The sequence below is a fragment of the Ursus americanus genome, chromosome 12 (genome assembly GCF_024610735.1).
Source record: "Ursus americanus isolate L20-20 chromosome 12, mUrsAme1.1.p, whole genome shotgun sequence".
Classification (NCBI taxonomy): domain Eukaryota; kingdom Metazoa; phylum Chordata; class Mammalia; order Carnivora; family Ursidae; genus Ursus; species Ursus americanus.
In genome coordinates, this window is record NC_142138.1 from 4,952,611 (window position 1) to 4,974,783 (window position 22,173).

The window sequence follows — 22,173 nt, forward strand, 5'->3', positions numbered from 1 at the left end:
AGTGGGAAGAGCGTGCAACTCTTGATCTCAGGGTCGTGAGTCTGAGCCCCATGTTGGGTTTAAAATAATGCACTTGTAACTCTTCTGACTAAATTTCTTTTAGAAAAATATAACTATTTTTCATAAAGATATCTATATTAACATGCAATGGGTTTATTGTTATTTTTAATGAATATTAAAATTTTTTTGTTTTAATTTCTAATCCGGCAAACACTGATAGACAAATAAACAAAAGCTTAATAATTCTTAAATTTTAAGAGTGTAAAGGTGGGGAGCTGGGGTGGTTCAGCTGGTTAAGCGTCTGCTTGGGCTCAGGTCATGATCCTAGGTGTTGGGATCCCTGCTCAGTGAGGAGTCTGCTTCTCCCTCTCCCTCTGCCCCTCCACCCCCACTTGTGCTCTCTCTCTCTCAAGCAAATAAATAAAATCTTTAAAAAAATTTTTTAAAAGAGTGTAAAGGGGTCCCAAGACCAAAAAGTTTGAGAATCATTGATCTAGTCCAACACTCTCTCTCTTGTTCCCTTATTTTATAGATGGGTAAACTGAGGAGGCTTGGAGTTGGACGGGGTCCTTCATAGGGAGGTGGTGGTTGTGGTCCTGACACTCCACATTTGGTATAAACCTTTGAGAACAGGTATTCTGGGATACCTCCTATTTAGTGTATTCAATCTCTGTTTACTGGCTCCTTCTCTGGATTTAAATGTCATGAGCCATTTCCTTCTTTTTCTTTCCTTTTTCCTTCCCTTTCTTCCTTTCTTTCTTTCTTCCTTTCTTCCTTTCTTTCTTTCTTTCTTTCTTTCTTTCTCTATTTCTCTTTCTCTCTTTCCTCTCTCTCTCTCTCTTTCTTTCTTTGCAAAAAGGTGTTTCTATTATAGCATGGGGACAGGACCGGTGGGCAGAAAGAGCTGCCATGAACTTTTTTTAAAAAAGGCTTTTCTCTATGCACATACCGCCCTCTATCTTACAACTGCTAGGTCCCTGTAACAAACTTCTCATCTTTCAATCACTTCATTCAATAAATATTTACTGAGAGCCAAATATGTATCATACACAGTTCTAGGTGCTGATAATTCAACAATGAACATACAAAATCCTTGATTTTTAAAATCTTAACTCTAGTGAGGGCAAAAAACAGTAAGAAAAATTGTCCAGAACTTGTAAAGGGGCAGAGGAGAGTTATTGGGTGCTCCTTCCCTGTAGTGCTAGGGTATACCTTTGATAGACTTTATATTGACTAGCCTACTGCAGAACTTCGTAGGGGTAAAGGTTAACTTGTAGAAAACCAATGGCAATGTAAACGATTCCTAGCCATAGTAATGCAACTGAATTTTGATCAGTAGAGATGGAATAATCCCAAGCACTACAGTTTATTACTTAATAAGATATTAACGTTTTTGCAAATATTAGCAAATTCACTTCAGTATTCCCTTGGCTGATAACCTAAATCTCTAAAACTCAAGTTCTCATTTGAACAAGTCTTACCATCTAACTGGTGCCCTCATTATTTAGGATAATAATGCAGGAGCAGTTTATCATGATAAATAAAATCTTTGGCATTTGTTCATTTTATCTTTGTATAAGAATTATGTTTCCAACCTTTTGAAAATTATAATTTAGCAGACTGTATGGAAAAAATACATGTTACAATAAAAGCAGGTTAAGAGGACAGCTATTAACTGGTGGTGTAGCATGTACTAGTTTAAACAGACGCGGCCAATCAACAAGTCCTGTAATTCTCTCTGAATTTTAAGTGCAATCAATCCTTTTCTATCTTCACTGGCGCCACACTAATCCAGAACCATCTTCTCTCATCTCATCTCTCTGCCGTAATCCTATTTACTCCGATCATCAACTGTCAGACGATTTTTCTTTTTTTTAGTGAAAAACACAAGATTCTATTTGTGATATTTAAAGTTTTGGTAACTACTCCTGTAAATGTCGAAATAAAGGTGTATGTTTGTCACTGGAACTTAACAACACACATTAAAAATAATACAGTTTGAGCAAAGGTTAAAAATTCCTTCATTCACATGTAGCTTTGACAGTTCACAATCCATAAAATACTGGAAAAGCTCATAGTGCTACAACGGTTCTTCACTACTTCTAATTTTCTATGGTAGTGAAGAGATCGTTTGTTGTCTTAAAATTCACACTTGCTTCATCACTCCTGTAACTCCAGTAAAAATGTACCCAAATCTCCTGCCTTCTGAAAGTGACATGACTCTTTGATGGAGTTTGAAATAGTAGCTGATTACTTTTGAATACTTAAGCTCCACTGGTTGACAGCTCACATCTGTACTTCTCACTGCCCAGAGATCAGAGATCCCCACGACACCCTCCTTGGGCTCCAGTAACTTGCTGGAGCAGCTCACAGATCGCAGGAGACCCCTTTTCTCACTAGATCACTGTTTTATTATTAAAGGATATAACTCAGGACAGTCAGATGGAAGAGATGCATAGTGCAAGGTACAGATAAGGAAAGGACACGGAGCTTCCATGCTCTCTCCCAGCACTTCGGTGTATTCACCAACCTGTAAGCTCCCAGATGATCATTTTTAAAAACACCTATCTGATCATATCCTTCCTTTCTACTGGCTCCCTATGGTGGAGTCAAGTTTTGTGGCGCCTACAGCCTACACAATTCGAGGGCCCTCTTTAAGAAAAACAATACAATATTAAGGACAGGGCCTTGGAAGGGGCACTGCAAATGACAGGTTCTGAAACTTCAAGCTTCGTTAGCTTCACTATAAATCCGCCTCTGCCCACAAATCTGTCCTCGTTTTTCTACCTCGGGATCTTTCTCTCTGCAACTTCTGCTTGGAAGGCCCTTCCCGCCCCTTCTGGCCTAGCTCAGTACTCAACTGTCAGCTCCGCATCCTCTCTGTTCCCCCAACTGGGTTTGGGGCCTTTACGGAGTCTCTTCCAGTGCTCCAAGCACCCAGGCGGAGGCATCTTTCTGCGCGAGTGGTCGCTCTCTCGCAACACCCACAGAATATCCCTGGCGGGGCGGGGTTTGCACCCGGTTTGTAAAGGTGGTCTGAGCCCCGGAACAGAGACCGCCGGAATTCCCGCCTAGTCTCGCTCAGATTGGCGCCACTACCTCTCCGGAACCCGCGGGTCCGCCGTTGCGGTTCCGGTCGGAATTATTCGGCAGTGCACATCGATATGGCTGCGCTGGTAGTGAGAAGCGTTCGGGACGTGCTGAAGCGTGCACACTTCGCGACCATCCCGCGGAGACATCGCCATAAGAAGAAATGGGTAAGGTCCGACCGGTGGCCCAGGAGGGAAGAGCGACAGCGGCCTGTTGCCGCCGCCCCTCGGGAAACTTCTCCAACCCCGCCACTTGCCACCCCTCTTGGATAGGTTCACCGCTCCCGCCCCTCTGGAACGCCGGCGGCCTCTTGTCCCCGCCCCTCAGGCAGCGTCACTAGGGTCCTCCCTTTCACGTTTGTTACGTCTTCGCTTCTATCCTCCCTTTTATTTCGTTACAAGACTTGGGCTGTCGCTCCCGTTATGTCTGAGTCCTCCTGACTCCGCCCCTCTAAGTTACGTCATCACCGCCGCCCTCATTCTTTCAGTTATGTCACCGCCCCTTGTTCCCCAGCTCTCGGTTACCTTCCCCTTGGCCCCCACTATCCCTTCCACTTCCCCTCCTCCCTCTCCCCCTCCCTCCCCTTCTTTCCTACCCCGTCCCCCCCCCCCTTTCTCCCTCCCTCCATGACCTCTTCTCCGCCTTTCCTCCTAGAACTTTCAGCCCGGCCGCCCTCACCCCTCGAAAAATGTTTTAGCGACAACCCCTTCCTTCCTGGGTCTCCGCCTCCCTCCGGGAAAGGATTCAACCCCATCCTCACCCTCGAGCTGCCTCTGGCGCCCAGGAAAGGTTACAGCGATCACCCTGCCCACACTCCTGGCCTTTCCCCAAACCCAGGCAAAGGGTGCAGCGACTCCCCTCACTCACTGGACTCTCCCCACTTCTCCCGAGACCCTTTCTCTGGCCTCACCTATAGGCCTGGAATTTCTACCCTAACCGCCACGCCCCCCTCCCTACCCCGACCGATTCCCTCCCCGCCCCCACCGCCCCCCTCTCCACCTCCACAGCCTCCGCTGCGCCCGGGGAGATGTTCTTTTGAACCCTGTTCACCACTCCTTGGAAGGCCTTTCTGCCGCGAGCCTATCCTCTCGTGTTCGCCCCCTTCAAGCCCTTGTTTTGAGCGGTTCAGCCTTCTGGGGTCACCCCCTGTTCGTCCACGCAGCCCTTACTGCAGCTGGATCAGTCCCCCGAGAACACCGCGTCCCTGTCCCCGAAGCCCTTGCACTGACCAGCAGACTTACCTCTGTTATTGTGGTGGATACCCTTCAGTCCTGGTAACCAGCCCGGTGACTTCCCCTACTCTCCGTCAACGGCCCTTGGGAACTAGCCCGGTGACTTCTCCTATCCTCCCTCATGGGCCTTTGGAGACTGGCCCCATGATTTCATCTTCCATCACTCCTGGGTCCCAGGGAACTTGCTCCATCATTTCACCTACGCTTACTCATAGGCCCCTGGGAACTGCCCTCATTATTTCACCTCCTCTTGCTCACCGGCCCAGGGAAATTAGATCTGTAGTTTCCCCACCCCTTTCTCACAGGGTTTTGGAAACTGGGCCCGGCATCTCCCCTCTGCTCTGTCCCTGGTCCTCAGGCAGAAGTTATAATGACCCTCCACCTTGCCCAGCATCTTCCCCACGCACTGGCAGCTTTTGCCATAGCCACCTTAAGCCTCCAGACCCTTGTGAACCTAAACCACAGCTTGACCTGCTCCTTGGGAAAAATTGCTGTGGCTCCCCACTTTCTTCTCAGGCAGGCACATCTGGCTCTCCCAGCTCACCTCGGGAGGGCTCTTTTCATTATTCCCATTTTTCTCAAGAGGCCCACATACCTGCCTCTGGTAGCCCTTGTTGTGCCGTCCGCCTACCTGCTGGGAGTACTTGTTCTCCTTGCTCACCCCAGTCCCAGGCTCCCATGAGGCCTTGCTTCGAGTCTCTTTTCACCTGGGAGACTGGTGGGAGCTCTTGCCTATTTGTAGAGCCAGGCACCACGATTTCTTGTCCCCCCCGTCCCCAGGACCCACCTCTTCCCCTGTCCTCGCACTGTCCTTATTCTGTCTTCTCCTTCCCTTCACCCCTGGGCAACCAGTGTATAGCTCCACCCCAGTCACCCCCCCACAGAAGCTATAACGAACCCCCTCTCCCTACCCCAGCTGGCCCACAAGTGAAAACCCCCAAATCTGCAGAGTTAAAACAACCACGTGCTCTCCACAGATGTCGCTCCCTGATCAACCCTCTCCAGCACACTCCTCTTGACCTGCCCAGGCCCCCTAAGGCCAGTGTCTCTCCTCCACCTCCCTCCTGCCCTTCTGGTCCTTCTTGTATGGTGACATCCATGACGACTTGCTCAAATCCCTGCCCCAAAGAACTTCCCCAAGGAAATGCCTTACCTACTGTGATCCCTAGAACCCTCAAACCTGTTCTCCCCACTTGTCTTCCCCTTCGCCTTCCTTTTTGTCCTGTCCCACCCAATAGTTATGTTCAGAGCACCTCCTGTGGACTCCCCATAGGACCCCCGTGCAGTACCCATATATATTCTGTGGTTCCCCCGACCTCTGATCCCTGCCCACTCCTTGGGCCCCCTCAGTGCCATAAACTGACCATGGTGCCCCCCTGTGGCATCTATAGCACTCCCAGGGGCCCACCCCAACCTCATCGCCAGCCTGTGCCACCTCCCTGTTCCACCCACATCTATTCTTTTATCCCTTTGCGAACACCCTTTGATCCTCAAAGTTTACCTATTGCCCCCCAAGCCCGGGGCCACCCTGTGGCCTGTGATACTGTGCCCTGTGGCCTCCATGTCTACTCTGTGGCTCCTCGAGGCTGCTGCAAAGAGCCCCCCAAGGTTCCCTATAGCTGTCCTTTGCCTTCATCCAAGACTTCCAGCTGTAGCACTAATCTCAGCTGTAGTTCAACTGTTGTTATTAGTGAATGCCAGAGTAGTGACAGCCAGAGCGAGACTATCCACCAAAGCAGAAATCGGAGCCAGAGTGAGAGTACCTACCACTCCAGCAGAAGTCGAAGTCAAAGCAAGAGTCTCCATCCTCAAAGAAGTCAGAGCGGGAACAGGAGTCCCAGTCGAAAGAGGAGTCGGAGCCGGAGCAGTAGTCCCCCCCAAACCATAAATCAGGATAAGAACGAGAGTCTTCAGCGTAACGGAAATCAGGGCCAGAGTGAGAGTTCTCAACGTAGCAAAAGTCAGGGCACGGGCAAGAGTGCCCTCCATGGCAAAAGTCGGAGCCGCAGTAAGAGTCCCCGCCACGGCAAAAGGCGGGGCAAGAGCAAGAGTCCCCACCATAGCAGGAGCCGGAGCAAGAGTCCCCGGCCTGGCAAAAGTCATGGTCAGAGCAAGAGTCCCCGACACAACAAGAAATGAGGGCCAGAGGAAGAGTTGTGACCAAACCAAAGTGCAGGCCAGAGGGAAATGAATAGACAGTAATAGGACTGCCAGCCCGAGCGAGTGTCCCAGCTGTGGCAACAAGGACTGCCCCGAGGACCCCTCAGCTGACGTCTTCATTTTCCTTTTAATCTGCGTTAATGCTCTGCAAGCCTGAATCCCGTCCCTCTCTGCTACCCCCCAGAAGTCCCCATTTTGCTGTACACCACAAGGTTTCTAAGAGTTCTCCTTATCCCACCTTCCTGGGCTCTCCCCAAATGACCCTCAACCCTGTGATTCTGAGCATTGTGCTGTCAGTCACTGCATGACCTTAGGTAAGTTACCTTTATCTCTCCATCAAATATGGAAGGTTGATATCTTTTGTATCCCACCCAGCTGTCTGTCTTTTGTGGTGCTCACATAAGCTAGGAGACAAGAAAATGCTTTAGAAGACGGAAGGGCTGTTCGGAGAGAAAGCATCTTTTGTTTTTAAGGCTGAAGCTTCCCCCAGGTTCTTCATAGTTTCTTCCAGCCTGCTGTAGACTCTCCTCAGGAGTCCTATCCTGAGCTCCCATTCTCTTAAGTTCTTCTTACCCCCAGGCCTCAAGGATTGCCCCCTTTCTTGGTGACCCACACATGCCATTGTGAGAGCTACAGCTTTCTTTCTCACAACCCTGAGACAGAAAGGCCAGCTCCCCGCTACTTTCTCTTTCATACTTCTTTTCTGGCTGGCAGAGGCAGGATGCAGAGGCAGGAGCGGGCAGTGGCTGGGTCCGTGTTTACCGCAGGGCTCTGAGGTATTGGTGAGGTCAGGTGGTAGGGGAGAGGCAAGACTGGAAGACCAGTGAGCCTGTTCTTTTCCTTTCAGGCTGCCACAGAGCCCAAATTTCCTGCCACTCAACTGGCTCTGCAGAATTTTGACATGACCTACAGTGTGCAATTTGGTGATCTTTGGCCATCCATCCGGGTCAGTCTCCTTTCAGAGCAGAAGTATGGTGCGCTGGTCAATAACTTTGCTGCCTGGGATCATGTGAGTGGTGAGCTGGAGCAACTGAGGGCCAGGGACTTTGTGAAGGACGCCTTCTCCCATGGGGAACTGGAGCCCGAGGGTGGCCAAACTCCAGCTCCAACTCCAGCTTCCGGGGCCTACAGCCCGAACCTTCGATGCTTCACTTTTGCCAGAGGGGATGTCAGTCGGTTCCCTCCTGCCAGGTAGGATCTGGGGTTGTCCTAAGTGTCTGCTGGAAGTAGACAGAAAGAGACCCAGCTCTTAGCCTGTTTAATAAGGATCACAATATTGCTGATATTGAGTGCTTATATATGCTAGGTGTTTTTCTAAGTGTTGTGCGTGCATTATCTCCTTTTGTTCTGTCAACAGCCCTCTGACGTAGGTAATATTACTGTTCCTCTTTTACATTTGAGGAGATAGGTGCAGAGAAGTTAAGGTACTTGCTTGCTTTAGGTCCCTGAGATAGCAGGTGGTACAGCTAGTATTTAGACCCAGGCAGTTTGACCCCAGGGCCTGTCCTGCTCTGCTGCCCTCTATGGAAGAAAGCCGTCTCTAACTTGCACACTTACTGTACCCTCGACAGTTAAAATGTGTATTATTTACGACTGCTTTCTCATTTTGCCACCCATCTGAGTGAATAGGACAAGTAACCTCCTGGTACCAAAGAACGAGTGAGACTTACCTAGGGACACAAAGTTAGTACCAGAGGGGTTGGTGGTGAGGGGACTTCTGGTCTTCTCATCCAGTTCTCAGATGTATAGGAAGTTGAAGCCCTCATGGAACTTAACGGTCTAGTAAGGAAGACAACAATTAAGAAACTATTTATAATTGTGATAAGTGCTACAAAGGAAAAGTATAAGATGCTATGAAGTTTTATAATTAGGAGATCTAACCCAGTCTTTTCTGAGGAAATGAAATTTAAGCTAAGACCTGAAAATGAGTAGAAATGAAAGCTAGTGTCCTGAGGGTGGGGGTGGGGTGCAAGGCGACAGAAGCTGGCACAGGACAGATTTTGGTTTTCTAGGCCATATGGGATTTTGGACTTTTTCTTTTAAAAGAAAGAGGGAGCCATGAAAAGTTTTAAGGTGGGGAATGACGTGACCAGATTTGAATTTTTAAAATTCTGGCTGCTGTGTGGAAAACAGATTGGAGAGGGGCAAGGCTATGTGTGACATGTGAAATGGGGATGTAAATTAGTAAGCTTTTGCAATAGTTCCAGCTGCTGGCTTGAGGGCTTGAGGCTGCATGCTTAGGAAAACTAGGGGGTGAGGCTGGAAGAGTATGTGGGGGGGCCATGTGTGGGAATCTTGAATGCCAGGAACTTACAGGTTTCAGAGAAGGGGATTTTCCTGATGGCCCAGGGTTGCTTATAAATGGCTAGACTTGCCAGGGCTGGATGGCTTCAGACCATACACCATTTAGTCCAAAGTGCTGTAAATTGCCAAGATCTGTTCTAGAGAACCACTGGAAAGGGTTTCTGAGTAGGGAGAAGGCAATAATGCACAGTGGTTATAAGCATGGGCTTTGGAGTCAGGAAAATCTGGATTTCGATTTTGCCTTCATCACTTACTGGACATGTAGCTTTGGATAACTGACCCTTGGTTTCCTTAACTGGAAACTAATCTGGGAAAATAATGGCGCTAGTACTCTAGCTCATGTGCCAGCTGTTGTTCTAAGCACTTGACGTCTATTAATTCCTTTGATCCTCACAATAATCCTATCTGGTAGGCACTCTTATTACAGATGAGGACACTGATGCACAGGGAAGTTGAGGAATTTGCTGAGGCACACAGGTGTTGAGCAGCTGAGCTGGATTTGCGATCCCAGTCCGCCTGGCTCTGGACTTTGGGTTCTCCCGCCTCACAGCGTCCTAGTGAGGACTCAGTGCGGTCATGTATCTGAGACACTAGTACAGCACCTACAATATGGCGCTCACGAACAGTTATCTCTTACTGGTGGTATTCTTCTCATCAACATTCTGCTTCAGGAAGTTCATGTTAGTAAATTGGGGTGGGAGGGACATAGATTGGGGTGGGGTTGGAGATCAGATCAGAGGCATTGGTTTTAGGTAGAACTGTGAACACAGCACCACGTGGTTTCCTAAGTTGCCTGAGGTGCTTAGCTTCTACTCAGAGAGGTTTGGATTTCCTTCTTGTCTTGATAGGTTCCCTATAAATCAAGGGAATCCTAATCTCTGAGGAGGTCAAGGATGTGTTTAGGGAGTCCAGGAATCTCCTGAAATTGTCTGAAAATTTGTTGTGCGCTTTTTTTTTTTTTTTTTTGAAAGAGGGACTGTAGCTTTCAGCTGATTTCAAAACTGTCTGTGAACCAAAAAAAGGTTGAAATGACACTTTCAAAAGGAAGGAACTGATGAGAATGGGTTTCGTAGATCTGTGCTAGTGCGATAGGAATTCTGTACTTTTCTCAAATTTCTTGTTCTCCCGCGTGAGGTGTGAGGCACACAGTTTCAGGGACAAGCTAAGTGTGATTCGACTTTGAAAATATCCCACCGTAGTCTGAGCCTACTTGGGAAGGTGTTACGACCTCAAACCTGGGGACTGTAGCTCTCGTAGCAGACCCTCAGCAGTGCCGTGTCTCATGTCTTGTCACATCTTTCTCCCAGTGCCTTCCTGTCAGGGCAGCAAGGATCAGATTTCTGTCTCCTTGAGTCTGTCCCCAGTGGCTGAGCTGGGTCTCAGGCAGGAGAATGGCCCTTGACAACTGGCCTGGGAGTGAGAAGTCCTTCTGTGACCATTAGGTTGCTGTCTGTTGCGTCTACCCACATGGTTCCTGCCTGTCTTCATGCCTTGGACTCTTACTACAGTTTTCTCACTTTCGTCTGTTTCTAATTTGTTCTTTCTAGCCTACCTAGCTTTCTAAAACTCTATTCAGGTGATCGTGTCCCTTTCTTTACAAACTTTGGTTACTGCCTGCAGGTTACAGTCCAGACTCCTTAGGATAGGGTTTAAGGCTTTTTACAACCTGGCTTCTATCTGCTTTTCAACCTCAGTCTCATCCGCCTTGTATTTCTACTACAGCAGATTTCTCATTGTTTCTGAAAGGAGCTGTGAGTTTGCCTGCTTCCATGCCTTTTTTGTTCTTTTTTCTTCTCTTGGAATGCTCGTGTTTCTTCCTCCTTTCCTCCCTTCTTCCTTTCCTTCCCTTCCTTCCTTCCTTCCTTCCTTCCTTCCTTCCTTCCTTCCTTCCTTCCTTCCTTTTTTCCTTCCCTCCCTTCCCTTCCTTCCCTTCCTTTACCTAACGAGGGCCTATTTCTTCATCAGGCCTGACTCAGGTAACTGTGAGAGGCACAATTGATGACATTCTTCTGTAAACCCACAAAGCGTTGTGTATCTTAATATGTAATCCAATAAGATTGAGTTCCTCCTATATGCGGGGGATGTTTCAGGTGCTGGGGTTTTTATAGTGAACAGACAAAGTCTCTGCCTTCATTCTAAAGAGGGAGGAAGAGGAGAGTAGACACACACACACACACACACACACACACACACACACACACACACCTGTACATATAAAGTGAACAATAAGTGCTTTAAAGAAAAGTAATGTAACAGAAATAGGAGGTGATGGGAGGAGGGGTGGGGTGCTATTTTTAGACAGAGTAGTCAGGGAATGCCAGTGACTCTCTGATGAGATAACTTTTGTGGAGAGAACTTTGAGGAGAGACTGAGAAAAGTGAGGAATCAAATCAGGGCTGTCCCAGGGAATAGTTTTGTGGGTAGAAAGTCAACCAGCTACAAAAGCCTTAGACTGGAGTGCACCCGGCTTAATTAAGGAAGGACAAGATGGCTAGCTTGGCTGGATTAGAGTGAATTGATCTGTGGGTTGTTTGTTTTTTTTAAGATTTTATTTTTAAGTGATGTCTGCACCCAACATGGGGCTCAAACCCACAACCCCGGAGGGACCTTGGTGGCTCAGTCAGTTTGGCCTCTGGCTCTTGGTTTCAGCTTGGGTCATGATCTCAGGGTGCTGGGATGGGGCCCCGCATCTGGCTTTGCACTTGGCTTGTCCCTCTTCCTCCTCCTCTGCTTCTCACCCCCACCCTAACGCATGCACTGTCTCTCTTTCTCTCTAATAAGTAAATAAAATCCTTAAATAAAACAAAACAAAAAAAAAACCCACAACCCTGAGATCAAGAGTTGCAAGCTCCACTGACTAAGCCAGCCAGATACCTCTCGATCTGTTTTATTTTTATTTTTTTAAAGATTTTATTTATTTATTAGAGAGAGAGAGCGAGGGAGAACATGAGCAGGATGAAGGGCGGAGGGAGAAGCAGACTCCCCGCTGAGCAGGGAGCTGGGTGCAGGGCTCGATCCCAGGACTCTGGGATTCTGGAATCATGACCTGAGCCGAAGGCAGATAGATGCTCAACCGACCAAGCCACCCAGGCGCCCCTCGATCTGTGATTTAAATGGGTCACTCTGGCTGCTGTGTGGAGAATGAGTGAGTGAGTGGTCTGAGAAATGCAGTTTTTGCTGAGGGGAACTGAGTAGCCCCTGAGGGCATGGACTTGGTGCCCTTGACTTCCATTGGGTCTCCTGACTTGCAGTTTGATTCTAAGGTGGTCTCTTCTGTTCTAGGCTTGGCAGCCTGGGTGTCATGGACTACTACCTGATGGATGCTGCTTCATTGCTGCCTGTCCTGGCCCTTGGCCTGCAGCCTGGCGACACTGTGCTTGACTTGTGTGCAGCGCCCGGGGGAAAGACACTAGCACTGCTTCAGACTGGCTGTTGCCGTAAGTCAGAGGGTTGGTGTCTTGGGCAGGGAGGGCTCCCTACCTCACCCAGGCAGGGGCCTCCCGAATAGGATGGGCTCTCTGGTCCCAGGGTCACAGGGGTATAGTGCTCGCTTACTAAGGTGGTGTATTTTTGTTTGCAGTTTTCTCCTCTCTTCCTTTGTCGGTTGGCCAAGGAAGATTGCTGAGCTGAGCAAGGTCTCTGAAGGCAGATTAAACCAGGGCCCTGATCAATCTACACATGACACTTTCATTCCTCTGTATCTGTTTACTTTTGTCTCTAAGATTAAGTTAATTTCCTTGGTCCGCCAACTAAAGCAGTAAGATCTGGCTGCAGCCACCCTTTACAACTTTATGTCACTCTTCCCCAGACTGTGTGTGCTTCAGCCACGTTCTGCCACTGTCTTTTATTTGAATCAGCCTCCATCTTTTGCTCATGTTCCATTTTCTCTCTAGAATACCCTCCACCCAATCCCAGCTAGCCGGCCTGTAGCCTTTTAGCTTTCAAGCCTCAGCTCGTGTGTGCCACCTCCTGGAAGTCTTCCCTCATGACCTCTGCTGGCCGGTTGCAAAGTGATGCCTGTCTCCTTATGCCCCATGCCATGGCTGTCACCCTTGCAACTCTTAGCACATCAGCCTTGCATCAGAGCTTTACCGGGTATGCATCTTCTCCCTCTTTAAGAATGAATTCCTTGGCGACAGGCCCAAGTCTTATTCATCTCGGTGCTGCAGCCACCAGCCTGGCCCGTGTGCACTGTAAGTGTTCACTTCGGCTATCTACTGGCTGACGTCCTGCCTTTAAACAGGCCGTGTTTTTTCCATGGAGACTCGAGAAATATCCAGATGGGGGCTGTTGTTTTTCCACTCACCCTGGAGGTCAGCCAGCCTTCTCTTGCCTTATGCCCTAGCCTTTTTTTTTGGGGGGGGGGCTGGCCCCTTCTCTTCCAGTTCTCGTCCGCCAGCTTGCGCAGTTTGGGTTAGCTTCCAGCCTCATGGTTGGCCCTACCGGTGATTGCAAGGTACCACATTTGATCTCACCTTCTGGAAGTGCAGAGGGAGAGGAGAAAAAGTGTTGATATCGTTTAATGAGTCCAGTGCAGGAGAGCCCAGCCTCTGTGCTTGGCTGTGCTGATCTGACTGAGTGCTGTGGGGATCCGTGAGAAAGGGGATGAGTGAGGTGGGGTTACTTGGAAGAGGAGGAACTTGAACTAAGAGGCAGGAGAAGGGTTGAGGAGAAGTCATTGAGAATTGCTCTTCTAAGGTACCCTAAATTACCCAGCGCCTTGCCCCCATCCCAGCTCCTTACCCAAGGGAGTCCTTCATCCCAGTGGAAGAAGGCAACTTTGAGTTTCCCTAGTTTAGCCCTCCTATTTTAGGGAGGGGGAAATTGAGTCCCGAAGAGATTAAATAACTTAACTTCTACCTGAGTTAGAGATAGAGCCAGAACTGGAACCCAGCTTTTCTATTCTCTGTTTATGTCCTTCTGCAAATTCCTCCTGAGCAGAGAATCTAATTTTTACTTCTTTAAGTGCCCTCAAAAATTGGGACTCTCTGTCTTTGTGGGAACACTAAGCTCGCTCATGGTGGTGATCACTCCCATAAGGTATAAGGTATGCACTCTCTAGTTTTTCACCATCGTTCTGCCTTTCCCTTTCACTTCTTGACCCTGAGGCTAGGTAGCTCACCATTTCTCATCAAGCTTGCAGTAATGTTTTTTCTTACAGTAGAGCCAAGAGCAAAGTGAACTATTTCTTGAACTTTGTGTCTGTCACAAAAGGGAAAGTAAAAGATAGCTGGTAAATCAGTTGGGATTAGGTTTGGTCCTATACAATAGAAAATCAAAGAACTGGCCCATATAAGAGAGCTGGGATATTGGCAGTCCAGGGCTGGTATGGAGTGTCCACAATCGTCAGGGACTTGGGCCCCTTCTTTCTTTTTGCAACCTATTTTATTTCTGGCTTCCATCCTCAGGATTGCCTCCTGGTCCAAGACGGCTGCTAGAACTCCAGTTATCACATTCAAATTCAAGGCAGGAAGAAAAGATTGGGTAAAAGGGGCACATCTAATTGTGTTAGCTTCTTTTAAACATCTTCCCATAAGTCCCACACAATAATTATGCCTACAACTCATTGACCAAAACTTAGTCATAACTTAGTCATAAAAGGAGGCCGAGAAATGGGGCACATTGTTCCCCTTTCCCTCAAATAAAATTAGAGTTCTATTACTAAGGAATGAGAGGAAAATAAATTTTGGTAAATAATGTGTAGTGTCTGCCAAAGATGAAGAGAAAGACACATTTCAAAAAGTAGGAGAGAGCATACTTATATAGAAATATTCATACTTTGTCTACTTTATTTATTTACATATCCTCTCTGGCCTGCGTTTGTGGTTGCCTTTGTAACCCCTGCTCTAGAGTGTTTGGTACTGTGCCTTGTACATAATAAACATTTCTTCTCCACTTGCCTCTGCCCCTGGGGTCTGCATTGATTGGCTATGCCCAAGAATTGGTCTGACTCTCCATCAGCACCATTGCTGGTGGGATGTTTCATGGGGGAATGGCCTTGAAGTTTCTTTATTCTCACAGGCATAAAATGTCCCTACTGCCCACAACCATCTATAGATTCAGTGCAACCTCTATCAAGGTTCCAATGGTATTTTTTTCCAGAATTAGAAAAAACAATGCTAAAATTTATATTCCCACAGGCAATCTCGCTGCCAATGATCTGTCCACTTCTCGAACAGGCAGACTACAGAGGGTCCTTCACAGCTATGTGCCTCAAGATATCAGGGATAGAAATCGAGTTCGAGTCACCTCATGGGATGGCAGGAAGTGGGGAGAACTGGAGGGGGACACCTATGACCGGGTGAGTGATTGCTGACCTGAGACATCCAGCTAGCCAAATCTGGCCTTCCCAATCCAGCTCCAGGCTTCAGCGGGTAGGATCCAGCCCTCCGTATTTGAGGACGAAGGGCCATTTCTGGACCTGGCCAGCTCTCCATGGGTGATTGGGAGAACACAGCCATCCGCACAGTCATTGGTAGTATCTTCATTAGAGACAATTAGCAGGAAAGAGTTTGAACCTGACTGAGTGGGAAAAGGGTTAGTAGACTTATTTTACTTCTCAACTCACTTGGTTGCTCAGGAACTCTGATTAAAATGGGTATGAATAAAGTAATTTATTTTTGAATATTAGTACAGCAGATGGTGCAAAATTCAGAAGGTGCAAAAGGGTATCTAGTGAGAAGTATGCTTCCCTTTTACTCCTGTCTCACAGCCATCTCCTTCCTTTCCCCACAGATGACCATTATTTATATTTTCTACTGTATCCTTAAGATCTATCCTTTGTGGATATACAAATACAAATGTGTGTGGTTTGTTTTTTTTTTCCTTTAGAGAGAGTGTGTGTGCATGTGTGTGTGTGAGCAGGGCAAGGGGCAGAGGGAGAGAGAGAATCTCAAGCAGGCTTCACACTCAGCCTGGAGCCCGATGCAGGGCTTGATCTCACAACCCTGAGATCATGACCTGAGCGGAAATCAAGAGTCGGATGCCTAACTGACTGAGCCACCCAGACGCCCCAATGTGTGTGTATTTTTGAAAAAAGGAGTGGTGGTGTATTATTCTCACTATTTGAACTTTGTACTCATTTCATTTAATAACGTACCCTGAGGTTCAGTCCTTTTCAGTTTTATGCTCTTTGAGTATCATTGCTGGATTTTGACAGGGGGTAGTAAATCACTCCCTGTGGAGCTTATGTCGGCTTCATTTCTACTGGTAATGCGGGAGAGTACTGTGTCCTCATATCCTGGCACCACTGGTGTAATTAAACTTTTGAGGTTTTGCCAAACTGATAGCATCTAATTTATATTCTCTTATTATGAATGATGTTGAAAGTCATTTCCTATTTTTAAGTTATTTGCATTTTCTTTTAATTGGCATGTTCTTAAAGTATTTATTAAAATGTATACTTCTAAAAATACAAATGTATCGCAATTGTCTCTCTGTTGTCATCTGACTGGTTGATCTAATCTGTCCAGTTCTCACCATTCTGCCTCAACCACCCTAAGAAACTGAAAGACCAAGGCTTATAGAATCTGGGAGAGGTTTAAGAGGCCTGCTTCTTGCCTGTGTAGGAATCCCCGATTCAGCTTTTTTGACTTGGAGACAGCAGAACAGAGTGGGTAGAGCATGACCTCTGCTGTCCACCTAACTTGTGTCTATACCACAGGGCTGCCACTTACTGACTTTTGCAAGGTACTTCCTCTTGCTGAAATTTCAGCCTCTTCATTTGTAAAGGAGGGAATGTTGCTATGTAGGATTATGCAGATGATTCGTAGAGAGTATTTGAGGAAAGCACTTAGCATAGTACCTGGCCATGAAGATTCAACGCCTGGCTATCATCGTTCCTCAGCCTGTGCTTGCACGCTTCCATTATCATTAATTTACTTGGAGTTTCTGCTTAACTAAAATTCACAGATCTCTTCCATAGATGATTTCTTTGGGAACATAAATATAGGACGTTTTCTTTTGTTTTAATTTTTGTTTTTGTCTTTTGTGCCTAGCACAGAGTACAGGCTGTTAGAGAACACACGAACGATTTTATATTTCTCACTTTAAAACTTTTCCATATTGGATATGATGCTTCAGCATAAAATAACTTTGAATCCTGATCCTGTTACTCAGTGTGTTAGCTACCTTCTGGGCATTCTGTCACCCATAAATTGGATGTTTCATTCAAATAGCTAAGGACGGAGCCAAGGACAGAGCCCTAAAGCATGAAAGACTTCTTTCTAGGAGCACCTGGCTGGCTCAGTTGGTAGAACACGGGATTCTTGATCTCAGCGTTGTAGGTTCGAGCCCCACATTGGGTGTAGTGATTACTTAAAAATAAAATCTTAAAAAAAAAAAAAGACTTCTTTCTAGGTCAATATCAGTTATTTAATTGTAGTTATTTGGGTATTGGCTTTGGCTTTTTGACCAGCCATGAGTATACCTAAATATACTGTTTTCTCACTCATTAGTTCACAGTTTTAACTGGTTGCTACCCAGTTAAAACGAGCAGCTTTGTCAGGCACTCTGCAATGGAAGGATGGGCAGAGGGAGCACTGTGGGAAATCTCTCAGGGCAGGGGCCTGAGGGACAGAGCCTGTAAGGAGCTCCAATACCGTACCCTTTACCACTTCTGGGCAGGTGCTGGTGGATGTACCCTGTACCACAGACCGCCACTCCCTTCATGAGGAGGAGAACAACGTCTTTCAGCGGTCGAGGAAGAAGGAGCGGCAGATGTTGCCTATGCTTCAGATGCAGCTGCTCGCGTGAGTAACAGATTTACAAATCCTCGGGCCTTTGCGCCTCAGTGCTCCGGGGGGGCTGGTCACCTGGGGGATTAGAAACTCTTGCCACAACCATTGCCCACAGAAGGGTCTTCAGACCAAGGAACTACCTGGAGGAGACAGACAAGATAGGAAGGTCCTCTGGAACATGAAAACGCTATGGTAGGACACACATAGGGTGGGCCGCCCAGATTCATTTACGTTACCTTACCTCCATGCTAGTCCCAGTTCCAGTGAGTAGCACGAGTTTGAAAGCTAGAGAAAAGTTACTGAAGTCAAGGCTCTGTAGGGCTGGTAAGGATTCAGTGCATAGCTAGCATCCGAGTTTGGATCATCACCAGAGTCAGAGTTCAGGGGATTGCTTCCGGAGGAGAGCCCGTGGAGTAAGGCCGGGTTGCTCTCTGCTTTGAGAATGCCTCTTCTGGTGGTATCTCTGTGGAAGGGACTTCAGAGGCTAACACAGCTGCCCATCCCACAGTAGACTCCACTATCCATGCTTCCAGCTCTCCTTGTTGCCCTTCTGCTCCTGGAAAGCTCAGTAGTCACTGTTTTTCTCTCTTTCTGGTTTCAGGGCTGGACTCCTTGCCACCAAACCAGGAGGGCATGTTGTCTATTCCACCTGCTCACTCTCACACTTACAGAACGAGTACGTGGTGCAAGGCACCATCGAGTTCCTGGCCAATCAATACAGCATCAAGGTTCAGGTGGAAGACCTGAGTCACTTCCGAAAGCTTTTCATGGACACATTTTCTTTCTTCCCATCCTGCCTGGTTGGGGAGCTGGTAATCCCAAACCTCTTGGCCAATTTTGGGCCTATGTACTTTTGCAAAATGTGTAGACTGACATAGCATCACCCTGTTCCCGAAGTCCTGGTGTAGGAGAGTCAAGGGTATACTCCCGTAGAGGCTCCAGAAGCTGAGACTAGTGGCAGAAATGCACTGTGGGTCCTATCTCCATCCTGTTCACGTCTTTCTATAGACAGTTTTCAGCGTTAGAAAGTAGAGGAGTTTTTCTGTCGTGCTGTCCAATTGTGGAGCATCAGCAGGTTTCTAACTCACTTATTATGCCCCCTCCCCCCATTTCTAAGCTTGTGCTAAAGGTTCCTGCCCCATTAAGAGCTTAGAGGGAGAAGCCAGTGAGCAGGCCCACACTTTAAGCTGTAAACTCAGGAAGAAGCATTTAGCCAATAAAACTGTTGAAGCTCCATACAGCTGGGGCTGTAGTTGGGTCCTCCTGTCAGTCCAAGTACTGTTAGTGCCGTTTGTACCAGCTGCTAGTATTGAGCACCAGCTCCGAGGACCCCAGCGCCCAGGACCCCAACGCCCAGGAACTCAGCCTGGTGGCAGAACTCTGGTTACAGAGCACCTCTCACACTCGAAGTGAGTTCTAGTGTGATCAGTCTTCAGCAGCCCATGGGCTCAAACAAGCCTCCGTAGTTCCTTCAGACAGCCCACGATCTAATTTAAGGAACAAGCAACTAACAACGTTAAGCCACTCAGGATAATCTGCTTACTTGCACGGAGAAAGCTCTCCCAAGCTGCATCCTTGCAGCGGTTCCTCCTGTTGTCTGCAGCACTGCTGCGCCCTGTGGCTGGGGACGCTGCTGCCGCCACAGGGCTGTGATCCTCTCCTGTGTGTTTCTGCCGTTGTTCATTCATTTAGCAAGTGTTCCTGGAATTCCTGTATGCCGGTAGCCAGGGAGCTGTTGGAGGTGTGCTGGCAGTTGGGACAGTGGGGGATGAGAATCCTCATCCCCCTTCGTGGCAACTCTCCTCCTTTTACTTTCTGAGCACCTAGGCATCTCCTGATCTCTTTTTCTGTTGTATTATGCTTTTTGTTTTGTTTTTCTTGTTCCTGGTCTGGCTGAGCTCTGGTTCCAATTGTGTGGCCCAGCCCCAAATCCCTCAGAGCTCTTCCCCAGCAGCACAGGGCCTCCCCTCCCTGAGGGTGTGAAGTTTGGGGCAATATTACATCATTGCAGACTACATGCTAATTATGTTGTCTTTGTAATTCTAACATAAAGAAGGTAATCCCATAATGGCAGGGATATTAAAAATTGCTTATGGTCACTTGCAAAATATTGCTTTTTTTAATTAAAAAAAATTTTTTTTCTGAAAAACTGGTCCTTGTGCAGAAAAGGGAGGATAATTTTAGAATACTCGTGTTCTTGGTTCTTCCCACTTTCTTTATCCCTCCTCTTCCTGTCACTCATTTTGTTCTTTATGCCTTTCCTGCTAATCCTTGTTTTAGAGGTGTCAGCTGAGAAGGATTTTGGATAAGGTTAAGCCTTCTCTTTTCTTCAGATTTGCATTATAACTGAGGGCCCTGGAAGATTTTTCAGACTCAAAGTTGAGTGAAGCTAGGAAGATGGAGCTCCAGGGAGTAGGACTTTAATTAGCCTCCATGTGGGTATGTGGCCCCTGCCTACTGTTTACCTCAGTATTGACTGAGGCTAGGAGGCCTTAGGTGCCCGAGTTTCTGCCGTTGGCCTTCTGGGTATCCAGCCTGGTGCTAACTGAATGCTAAGCAGTGCTAATCCAAGATTGGGTCTCCTGCCCCTGGGGTCCCAGTCTGACTGGGGACAGACTGACTCAGGTTGGAAAAGCAAAGAACTACTTTGGAGAAAAGTTTGATTATCTCCTGTAATTGAACATTTACTTATCCTATGGCCCAGTTATCCCAATACTAGGGATAAATCCAAGAGAAACTCATACACGTACACCAGAAGATTTGTACAAGAATGTTCATAGCAATCCCAAAGGAAATGCAAATGCCCATGAGCAGCAGAGTGGACATATAAACGAGTATTCACACAATGGAGTATTATATGGCTGTCAAATGAACCACAGTGACACAAAACAACATGGATGAATTTTTATAATAAAATATTAAATGAAAAAAGTTCAATCCCAAAAGATTAAATGTAGCATGATGCCCTTAAAAAAAAAGGAAAACTTATAAAAATTTGTTATTATTTACATACAATATAATTGATCAATTTTAAATGTACTGTTTAATGAATTTTGATAATTATATATAATAATATAATCACCATCAGAATATAGAAAATAATTCTCACTTCTAAAAAGCTTCCTTGGGGTGCCTGGGTGGCTCAGTCGGTTAAGCAACTCCCTTCGGCTCAGGTCATGATCTCAGGGTCCTGGGATCGAGTCCCATATCGGGCTCCTTGCTTGTCGGGGAGCCTGCTTCTCCCTCTGCCTGCCGCTTCCCCTGCGTGTGTTCTCTCTTGTCAAATAAATAAATAAAATCTTTTAAAAAATAAAATAAAATAAAAAGCTTCCCTGTGCTCCTTTGCACTCAGTCCCCTTCCCCATCGTTGGTCCCAGGAAATCACTGCTTTCTGTCCCTATAGTTTAGCCTATTCTAGAATTTCTAATGTGCCATTCAAAGTCTGAAGCTCCCCTGATGACTCCCAGGGTCACTTTCTTTACTGTTTTACTTGTGGTAAATAAGTAAACTTACTTTACTAATGGTTTCTAACTGCCCTAACTGGTTATGTGTGTCTGGCTTAATTACATGGCCAGAGTAGCATAAAAACCCTTCCGGGAACTTCTAATTTGAGCTCTCCCAAAGCCAAGATTCCTTACACAGATCATGGTGATTCAAACAAAAGACAGAATGTTTTGTTCCACATCATTGCCAATACTTGGTATTGTAAGTTTTAAACTATATTCTAGTGGGTGTCTCTGAGTATGTCATTGTGCTTTTAATTTGTATCTCATGTTTTAGAGTTCAATACAACTAAGAATTTAAAAACATTTTTAATGAACATATATGCCGTAAAACTATGTAAAAAAAAGGAAGGGTTCTCACCGTGCAATTCAGGATAATGGTTTCCACAGGTAAGAGGAATGGGATGAAGCTGGAGGCAACGTATAGTGAGATTAGGTTATTGTCAACCAAATTAGTAAAAAGCTATGCACAAAAGTATGTTGTACGTGATAAAAATGTGTCATGAAAAAGGATTATGATTAATCCAATTTTGTGCACATGATGAACAAAAAAATAGAGGAGGGGTAGAGAGCCAGCTCACAAGGTGTGATAGTACCAAACGTGGCTTGGAACGGGCTGTGGGAGGGGCTGTATCTGGAGACCTGGAACCCTAGCAATGTTGCCTCAGTCGTCTTTATGAGTTCCCCTTTCTGTGTGACATACAATAGCCCGTCCTTGGCAGAGGACCAAGTGTTGGGGCAGCGCTGCCATGGGCCCTGCTGCCCAAGCCGGGAACCGCGGCTGCCCTCGATGCCTCATTCCCAACAGCAGTGGGGTAATGGTTACTCCGAGTCGAGCAGACCCATGCTAGGCATTGGTTTATAGGCATCATTGTTTCTAATCCTCACGAAAACCCTGAGAGATAGGTACTCTTTTTAGTTCCATTTTATAGATAAGGAAACAAGCTTAGACCACTTAAGTAACTTTTTTTGGTCTTTTATCCTAACCAACTGAGCCACCCAGGTGCCCCGATAATTTACTCATTTTATACAAATTTTCAGTAATCCCCCTAACAAAATGTCTGCCATATTCTCTAACCCATTGTATGCTTTACTCTCTATGTGCTGATGTAAAATGGTATTATGTCTGATTGCTAATAAGTCTAG

General features: G+C 46.7%; 2 protein-coding genes across 2 annotated transcripts; both read left to right on the forward strand.

The window, feature by feature from the left end:
* Positions 1–800: 800 nt before the first annotated feature.
* NSUN4 (NOP2/Sun RNA methyltransferase 4) lies at positions 801–20,850 on the forward strand. Its single transcript, XM_045799646.2, has 6 exons — positions 801–3,257; positions 7,330–7,673; positions 12,069–12,223; positions 14,927–15,087; positions 17,412–17,536; positions 18,126–20,850. Exons 1-6 carry the CDS (start codon positions 3,165–3,167, stop codon positions 18,400–18,402), a joined length of 1,155 nt encoding a protein of 384 aa, XP_045655602.2. The 5' UTR covers positions 801–3,164; the 3' UTR covers positions 18,403–20,850.
* LOC148109131 (sperm head and tail associated protein-like) lies at positions 3,713–7,323 on the forward strand. Its single transcript, XM_087865852.1, has one exon. It carries the CDS (start codon positions 3,717–3,719, stop codon positions 6,459–6,461), a length of 2,745 nt encoding a protein of 914 aa, XP_087721978.1. The 5' UTR covers positions 3,713–3,716; the 3' UTR covers positions 6,462–7,323.
* Positions 20,851–22,173: the final 1,323 nt, after the last annotated feature.

What these genes read in the sequence shown, in the direction of transcription:
- NSUN4 (XM_045799646.2), top strand. Translation starts at nt 3,165, where the DNA reads ATGGCTGCGCTGGTAGTGAGAAGCGTTCGGGACGTGCTGAAGCGTGCA. An exon ending in ATCGCCATAAGAAGAAATGG is followed by an intron (nt 3,258 to 7,329) that starts GTAAGGTCCGAC and finishes TTTTCCTTTCAG; the next exon opens with GCTGCCACAGAGCCCAAATT. An exon ending in CTTCAGATGCAGCTGCTCGC is followed by an intron (nt 17,537 to 18,125) that starts GTGAGTAACAGA and finishes TTCTGGTTTCAG; the next exon opens with GGCTGGACTCCTTGCCACCA.
- LOC148109131 (XM_087865852.1), top strand. Translation starts at nt 3,717, where the DNA reads ATGACCTCTTCTCCGCCTTTCCTCCTAGAACTTTCAGCCCGGCCGCCC.